This window comes from Pteropus medius, unplaced genomic scaffold, assembly GCF_902729225.1.
Source record: "Pteropus medius unplaced genomic scaffold, Ma_sr-lr_union100, whole genome shotgun sequence".
NCBI lineage: Eukaryota > Metazoa > Chordata > Mammalia > Chiroptera > Pteropodidae > Pteropus > Pteropus medius.
Genome location: NW_024346667.1, coordinates 16,906,139 through 16,915,858, shown reverse-complemented (window position 1 = coordinate 16,915,858; position 9,720 = coordinate 16,906,139). Strand labels below are relative to the sequence as shown.

The 9,720-nt window shown below is 33.7% G+C and overlaps 1 protein-coding gene across 7 annotated transcripts in view; it reads right to left on the bottom strand.

The window, feature by feature from the left end:
* Positions 1-776: 776 nt before the first annotated feature.
* Positions 777-9,720, bottom strand: part of NEK1 (NIMA related kinase 1) — a 134,187-nt gene continuing 125,243 nt past the window's right edge. For all 7 annotated transcript variants that reach the window (XM_039876326.1, XM_039876325.1, XM_039876327.1 and 4 more), the window contains one exon: positions 777-7,869. In XM_039876326.1, the coding sequence (XP_039732260.1) occupies positions 7,856-7,869 (14 nt within the window). In that variant the 3' untranslated portion in view covers positions 777-7,855. The remainder of the gene's footprint in view (positions 7,870-9,720) is intronic.

The following is a 9,720-nucleotide window of genomic DNA, read 5'->3' as shown; positions in this document are numbered from 1 at the left end:
CCCAAAGATAGGAGACAAAGAGCCCCAACTTAAAGGCTAGACAGATTTTTCAGGCTGCAGCACAGGGAGAGGTAACCTGCAGCCTTGCTGAGTTGAAGAGATGGATCTAGGAGCATAAGGCCAAAGAGGCTAGATCTCACAGGGCGAAGTATCAGAGAGGAGAGAGCTTTAGTGAGACAAAGCTCCAACACTATGTCAAGTGGCCTAACATATGTTAGGAGCCCCAGAAAGAGAGAAGGCAAAGCAAGAAAGAAAAACATTTTTAGAAATAATGGCCAGTTCATAGAGACAGAAAGTAGAATGGTGGTTGCCAGGGGCTGGGGATAGGGAAGTACGAGGATTTAATGTTTAATGAGCATGGTGTTTCAATTTGAGAAGATAAAAAAAGTTCTGGAGATAGATGGTGGTGATAGTTGCACAACAATGTGAATGCACTTAATGTACATACCTAATGTACCACTGAATTGTACATTAAAAAATGGTTAAAGCAGTAATTTTTGTTATGCATAAAGATAAAAAAAGTTCTGGAGATAGATGGTGGTGATAGTTGCACAACAATGTGAATGCACTTAATGTACATACCTAATGTACCACTGAATTGTACATTAAAAAATGGTTAAAGTAGTAATTTTTGTTATGCATATTTTTCCACAACGAAAAAGAAATAATGGCCAAAACCTTTCCATTTGATGAAAACTATGAACCTACAGATCCAAGAAACTCAACCCCAAGTATAAAAAACATGAAGAAAATGACACCGAAGCAAGTAACAATAAAAAAATTGAAAAATCAGTGTTATTCTTAAAAGAAACCAGAGAATAAAGACACAATACAGGCAGTCTGTTGGTAGACTTCTTTTCAGAAACAATGGCAAACCAGAAGACAGCCAAACAGCATTTTTACAGTACCAGAAGGAAAAACTGCCAACTAGAATTCTATAACCATCAAATATATCTTTAAAAAATAATGGCATCAAAAAAAGGAAATCCTGCCATATGCAACAACATGGATGACAGAGGACATTATGTTAAGTGAAATAAGCCAGTCACAGAAGCACAAATACTGTATAATTGCACTGATATGAAGTATCAAAAACAGTCAAACTCAAAGAAGCAATAAATAAAATGGTGGTTTCCAGGGGCTAGGGAGAAAAGGAAATGGGAAGTTGTTGTTTAACAAGTATAAAGTTTTAGTTATGTAAGATAAGTTCCAGAGATTTGCTGTATAGTATAGTGCCTACTATAACAATTATAACTGAAAATTAGTTAAGTGCATAGATCACATTAAGTGTTTATACCACGATTTTTAAAAAAGACTGAAAAATAAAGGCAAAAATATTTTGATACAAATGCTGTTAAAAATTCATCTCTAGTTGACCTTCCAAAAGAAATGATATAATTTTACATATAAAGATACAAATAGAGTAAAAGGATGGAAAAATAATGCAACATGCTAACAGAAACCAAAAAATAGCTGGTAGCCTGAACATGACTGACAATGTTGATTAGAGCAAGTCATTGGTCTTTGTCAATTCTGTAATCTGTTTCTCTAGAGTTAGTATATGTGGTCATACATTCACATGTAAGTGCCTTTGTAATCCTTTGGCTAAATCCAAGACCTTGGCTCACATTTAAGGCAGACTTTTATCTATCTCCCAACAGGGCAATTTCATGTGGCTTTCCTCAAATTCAGTAAGTCAAAACTTAAACACATCGTCTTTCTTGAAAACCTACTTGTACTCAAAATGTCTTTTTGAGCTGCTTTAACTGTTCTCTGCCTCCCAGTATAGGAACTTCCCTTACTCACTGCCAATCGTGCATGGCCACGTTATGTTCCATATAATGCATTTCTTTATCATAGTTGCTTGGACAGGGATGGATGCTCTACCTAAGGCCACAGGATGATCTGCAACATCTCATTATATTTCCAGGCTCAAGGCCAATTATATTCTCCCTCTTTAAGACACAGAATGAAGTAGCAATTATTTGTGGGTACTAAAGCTGAAGATTATGTATAATGAAGTACAAGGCAGCCTTTTTAGGGACTTAGGATTATACTTGATACCAGAGTTTCAGGAGCACACAGACCCATCTAGGAAAGCTTGCGCTACCCTTAGGTAAGTGCTGCATGTCACGAGATGCCAAGAGAGCACAATAAGATAACTAGAGGAGACTTCTGCTGACAAACATCTCTGCATTAGTAGGTTTATTCCTCTTGTCTTTCTGACACGAGAATAGCTTTATTGTTTTTCATGGGACAGGGATTGTTACAATAGTTATGTCCATGGGCAAGGAATATGTGGAATGTTAATGAAATGGGGTAATGAAAATACTGCAAAGTAAGGTGTTTTAAAACAAATAAAATGGAGCCGAAACTACTTTTTTAGAGTAGGGCTTAGGAAATTGCATTGCTTGTAGGAAGTTTCCCTAACCTTTTGCAAACCAGATTTCTCTATGGGACTCTGGTGACCCCATGAAGATGTTTCATGGGAACTGTAGTCCAGGAAGTGATAAGAAGCATTTATGTATAAATGTTTAACAAAAGGTAGTGCCTATCTAAATTAGTGCATTTTGAATGTTATGTAGCATCCTTTCATATGAACATAGTACAATTTAGCTATCCACTTTAATGTTGATGAACATTTGAGTTGCTTTCAATTTGAGACTCCTAAGAACAATGCTGCAATGAACATTCTCAGCCATGAATCCTAGTGAACGTGTGCACACATTTCTGTTGGTCAGATACCTAGGACTGAAATACAGGCAATAAGATATGTACACCTTCAACATTCTACAAGACAATGTCAAATTGTTTTCCAAAAACGATTATACCAATTTATATTCCCAACACAACATATGAAGGCTTATTTTGCCCCACAAAATTGCCAAGAATTGTCGTCAGCTAATTTTTGCTAATCTGATGTGTGTAACGGCTTTCCCAATTGTGGTTACTCTGCATTTTCTTATTTATCAATGAGACTGGCCATAAGGGAGCTCTTCATATATTCTAAATATCAGTCAACAATACTTACTCAGGGCCTTGTCTTTTCACTTTCATCATAGTGTCTTTTTTAGGAATGGCAATTCTTAACTTCGATGTACTTGAATTTATCAATCTTTCCTTTATGGTTAACGCTCTTGGACTTAAGCAATTCTTCCCTACACTGAGGTCCAGAAGGCATACTGATATGTTCACTTCTAAAAGCTTGAGTTTTATTTCTCACATTAATATTTCACCTAGAATTGACCTTTGTGTGGAATGAGTTAGGAGTCCAGTTTTCTTCCTTACTCCTACCTCCCTCCTTACCTTTTCTTCTTTTCTTTCTTTTCTATATACTCTATTGTCTCAGCACCATTTAAAAGACTTTTTCACAGTCCAGAAGTGTTAACCTGTGACATATCAAGTATTCACTTATGGATAAATCTGTTTCTGGGTTCCCTACTCTATTTCACTGGTAGAACTGTTTTTCTCTACACTATTACTTCATATCTTAATCAGTATAGTTTTATAATAATTCTTGATATCTGGTACAGCTAGCACATTTACCTTTTTATTTTCAAAACTATCTCCGCTATATCTGGAGTCATATAGTATCTCACCTTTTGTGTCTGGCTTTTTAAAAGAAATTATTATGGTTCTCTGGAGATTCATCCAAGTTGTTATGTGTATCAATAGTGTGTTTCTTTTTATTGCTGAGTAATATTTCATGGTATGGATGCACCACATTTGTTTAACTATGCCCTGGCTGATGCATCTCTAGGCTGTTTATAGCTTTTGGCTCCTACAAATAAAGCCGCTATGAATATTTCTGTACAGGTTTTTGTGAAAATTAAATTTTAATGGCTCCCTTGATAAATGCCTGAGATATCTGCATCATACGGTAGTTGCATGTTTATTTTATAAGAAACTGACAAACTTTTCCAAAGTGTCTGTAACATTTCACATTCCCATCAACAGTGCATGAGTAATCAAGTTTCTCTGTACCCTTATCAGCATTTGGTGTTGCCACTAATTTTTTACTTCAGTTATTCTGAAAGGTGTGTAGTGATATCTCATTGTGGCTTTAATTTGCATTTCTCTGATGACTAAGAATTTTAAACACCTTTTCATGGGCACATTTGATCCATGAGTCATTTAGAAATGTGTTTCTAAATATTTGGGGATCGTCTAGCTCTTCTGTGCAGCTCTCGCCTTTCTGGTACTTTGCCCTGCAAATTATGGCTCCTCTCACCTCTCTAAATTCTAACTTCTATCTCTTCCATTTAAGGAGAATTCTAGGTTTCATATAGGTCCCCTGACCCCCATGCTATTTCTGTGCAGTAAACTTGGGCAATCACAGGGCTTACCTCATCTGTTTCCCCTCTTTCACAGATCGCTGCTCTTTGTTGTTGTCCACTGTCTGAAAAACAGGTTCCTGTATTTTGTCCACTGTTAGGGATGTTAAAGGTAAGAAGGTAAATTCCTTCTCTTTTACTTCATCGCGGCCAGTATTGAAGGTCAGAATTCATTTTTATACATTTGTGAAACACAATTTTTGCTATATATGTATAATTCTGGATTGACAATGATTTTCTTTTGATCCACTGAAGATACCATTCCACTGTTCCATTATGACTGTTGAAAGGCCAACTAGTCTTTAAACATTCCTTTGAAGGCAGTATGCCTTTTTATCTTCAACTTCTTTTAAGACATTTTTGTCTTTGATTTTTCCAGTTTCACTCTGAAGACACTAAGAATGCATTTCTTTTACTTTATCCTGCTTGAAATTCACTGGGCTTCTTCAATTTGTAGACTGGTGCCTTCCAATAGTTTGGAAAATTTCTCAGCTTTCTCTTTCCACATAACTACCCAATTCTTTCCTCAGCTGTAGGACTCCAATTAAATATACATTAGACATGCTCACTGAATCTGTCTCATACCTTCTTTTTTTGTACTTTCCATCTTTTTCTCTCTCTGGACTATATTACAAATACTTTCTTCTAGTTTTTTAATTCTCTTTTTTGCCATGGATAGTTTGCTGTCAAGCATCTTCACTGAGTTTTAAATTTTTGGTTGTTGTTTTTTTCATATAAATGAATTTTATTTGGTTCTTCAAATCTACATCACTTTTTAGTAGTTCTTTCCTTAGAGATATTTTCAAGTCTGTTGATCACTTTTTAAACACAGTAGTATAATTGTTTTATAATACATCTCTGAAAATTCCAAACCTAAAGTCTGTGCAGATCCTGTTCATGCTATTTCCCACTTGTATGTCTTGATTTCTTGTATACTAACTTATCTTTGACTCTGTGTCCAACATTGCCCTTAAAATTTTATTTATGGCATTTTTCAAGACACAAAATAAATGTACCCTCCTTCAGAGAGGCACTGGAATAGTTTCTGCCAGGTTCATGAAGAACCTTCAGTCATGTTTGTATCTAAAGTCCCCCAGCCCACCGATTCTGGTGGTCAAGATACAAACCACGTAAAGGTTAGTCTATGGCCACAATTTCTCAGGAATATTTTGTCCTTTCTTTTACCTTCCTATAGTCCCTGAGTTTGAGTTAGGTTTAGTTTTAGTTCTCCCTTATTGTGAGGATGCAATTTTTTGGTGTCTCCTCTTAATGTAGGGTTTCTTATAGGATTCTCCAACTTGGATGGACACTTGGCCTTTTATCCTCTTTGCTCCACAAGCTCACTACACCAAAGTGTGAGGTACTGGACATACTCTTAGGTCAAAAGTGTCTTTTATCCAATATTCCACTAATATCTGAGTTGAAGCTTTCTCCAAAGCTTTTACCTTGCAATTCATCTTCTCACCTCTTCCATGTTTTTAGGTGTATATTAAACACACACACAGGCCAAATTTGAAAGCTCCATTATCAATAAAGGTATAACAGGTAGAGTAGATGTTAATTAATAGAAAAAAAACAACAACTTTATTTAGCATTTAAAAATTGTTTTCAGCAAGAAGGTTAATTAGAATAGCGTGCTGTTCCCAGAAACAAGAAATCTGTTGAATTCTTAATGCATTAATGCTAAATATACTTTTTTCTACTGATTCTATTCTTTTTTACTCTCTTGAGGAGATAAATTTTAAAAGAATGTGCATCTAATAGCACAATGTAACACCTTGAACTGGTCTGATTCTGGTCATTTACACAAGTGATTTCATTCATCTCAAACTCAGCATCCTTGCCTGTTAAATGAAGATAATACTAAATTACCTTGGCAGCCCATTCTAGCTCTAACATTCTTTGAATCTACAAATGCTTCACAGTTCACCTCCAAAGGTACAATCTTTCCATAAGAACACTCCAGAGCCACTCACTACCAACTGACTGAAGATGACACAAATCCTATTTGTCATTCCTATTCTTGTATATATGACATCTTCTGAAATATGGCTGAACAACTTTTTCTACTGTATAATACTCTTATTTGCTTTTCTAATAGTTGTAATTGGTTAAGAATTTAAAAATACCTCCCTCTCTCATATCATTCTTCTTCCAGGACAATGGAGAATTAAAAGACAGAATTCAAATATTCTTCCATAAAAAAAGAAAAGGAAAAAAGAAATGCATCAGGTAAAAAAAACGTAAGTGTCCTCAGCTCTGTGTAAAAGCATTCTATTGAGAATAGTAATAATAAATATATGACAATCAATAGTGCACTTCAGGTAGATAATAAAAATTTAATAGTAATATCACAAAATAGACAAACATATAAAAATCAAATATTTAGTTTTAGAATATACATAATAAATTTAGCATAGTACTGATAGTGCTGCAATTTAAGATTTTATTGTTCAAATTACAGATTATGCCAATAGGCTGCTTTGCACTCAAGTTTCAAAAATTCTGCTTTTATTACTAAAAGCATCTGGACTTCAGACATCTCTAATGAAATCATGTAATATCTGGCATATTACAATTGAAGCTGTGTGACTATCATCTTAACGATCTAACTAAATCCTCTCATAATGGAAATAAAAAAGCGAACATTTCCGCCCCTTTGGAATAATAGTTACAAAAACTGTCAGTGTCAAAATAGAAACAATTCCTTTCTCCTTTTTAAATCTCCTACTACCCGTGATGCACATGCATGAAAGTTAAAAACAAAAGGGCAATTTTATGCTCCATGCTAGATCAATGTTATAATTCTCAGACCAATTGTTAAGTATAATATTCCTAGTTCTGGCCATTAAAAACAAAAACAAAAACAAATAATTAACCACCTTTTTGAATATTAGGAAATATAATTTTGCTATTCTTTCATAATTAAAACTTTCGATGATTTCTAAGACTGTCTGTATAGCTTGTTTCCACTGAGCTAGTTCAGGAGACATACTGGTTGAATATAAACTTTAAGGCTAAAATTTCCATCTTCAAAATGTAAAGATTTAAATAGAGCCCTTGAGAAAGTTAATACCTAATTGCTGGCCATGAAAACAAGTAGAAAGAAAAAAGGCCATACTGAAATACTTAAATGAAAAACCACAGGCTTGTCTTTCTCAACGAAAGTAATTCTTTGAGCCTAAAGACATTTGCTGAAAGTAAAAGTTACCTTACTGCACGGTAAATCTTCTTCAGCACCATTCAGTCCAGTTCTGGATCAATGTCTCTTATGCTTACGTTGTGTATATTCTGTAGGAGGCAACTATAGAACGCAACAAACAAAATAAAATGGATAAAATACTAGAATCTCAAATGAAATATGGCATGTTTGTCCATCTTTTTCATGCAATCAGCATGCCTATCTTAAATGTGATATATCATTTATAAAAATTTGCTACATTCCCCACTGACGCCTGTTATTCTGATGAACCAAATTTAAATTCTTTCATACAGTTGAGGATTAAAGAATGTTCTGAAGATTATTCATCATTATCTGTAGAAAAAAGAAAAAAAATTAATTCACTTCATTGCAAATCAAACTATGTATCTACTTGAGAAAAAAACTCATTCTTTTTCATGCTAAAGGAAAAAAGCTTGAATGTACTTTTAAATGTAATTTTTATTATAATATCACATACTCAATATAAAACAGTCAGACAATACAATAAAGAAAAATGTGGGTAGCACAAGTCACTTGTAAAGAAAGATAACAAATGCTAATAATTTTACATAAATCCTCTCAGATTTTTTCCTAAGGTATATACAAATATTTTTTTAAAAATTAAAGCAAAATGTAGTTTTGAGATATGAGTTTTTCTACTTAAACACATAATAGAAAGATGGATTAATAAGTAATAATGCGAGATTATAAAATGTTAATGGCAGAATCAGGTGGTAGGTATATGAGTGATAACAGGAAAGTTCTTTCAACTTTTCCATATGATAAAAATTTTACAATAATTAATTATGCCATATTCATAAAATATGGTGCGACCATTAAAACTGACATAAATATATCTATGATATGTTATTTCTCAACATTTTATTGTAAATTTCTATTTACAGGCATTATGGTAATTTCAAATTTTTCTTTATTATAGAAAAACTCTTCAATGAATTAAACAGCACTTAATTTAATCTTAGATAACAATCACTATTTTCCACACTCTAGCAAAAGTGATCTTTCAATGAAGTCCAAGTGTCATCTCAAATCACTGCTCTGCTTAAAATCCTTCACTGCCTCGGGATAGAACCTGCACCATTACTTGGATTGCAAAGCCCTTCATTATCTGGCCTTATTTCTAGCTTTATCTACTTTCATTCCTTATCTTCCCTAAGCATCCACATAATTTATGCTTTAATAACACTGAATTGTTTATAGTTCCCCTAATACAATATTTTACATCTCTCTGTGTATAAGTACACATACTGATGTAGGGGTAAATTCCCATTGATCTTTCAAAATCCAGCTCTGATGTCTTCTCCCCTAGGAAGAATTATCCTGACACCTTTATTTCTTCCAATATGGCTGGATTATTACTTTCTGCAAACGTACATTTTATTGCTTTCAATGTTACCCTTATCACTCTGTGCTATAGTTATTTTTTATAATTACAAAGTGCTTCAAATAGGGAAGTATAAAAAACTAATGAATATACATGCACCTAAAATAAAAGTTAACTTGTTGCCATACTGGTTTGGATTATCTGTTAAGGAAAAACGTATTAGATAGGGAATACCCTTTTCCAATCTTATTGCCTTCTCTCTCTCCCCAGAGGCATTATCAGTAGCCTGAAACTGATGTGTATCCTTCCCTCCAAGATTTTTTTTTAACTTATATTACACATATGCACACAAAAATAAAATTGCTCTTAAGCATTATACAAATGGTACTATGTACTACTTATTCAACTGGTCATATTTGTGGGGCATATCCATATTGACAGATGAAAATTTAGTTCATTTGTTTTAACTGAATAGAATTTCATTATATAAACACACTATAATACTCTATCTAAAATAAATGTAGAATAAAGGTATGTACTTCCTTTTTAAGAATCTAAGATCAATGCTTTACATGAGGGTTTGGTGGTCTCTGCCATTCTACCATTGGCCCAGTTATACTCCTTCTAAATCTGGGGTCTAAGTATTACCAGTTAGAAAAGCTCTAAAATATTAGTTCTTCTAAATCCAATCATTGTCTAACATTCAGCTGTCTTACATTTAATAATATAAAACAACAAGTTAATTTATTCAAATAATTCAACATACAGTTTAAAAACAGTTTAGTGGGTTGATATATTGATAAGTCGTAATGCTTTAGGGGCTTTCAGAAGATTAAAAA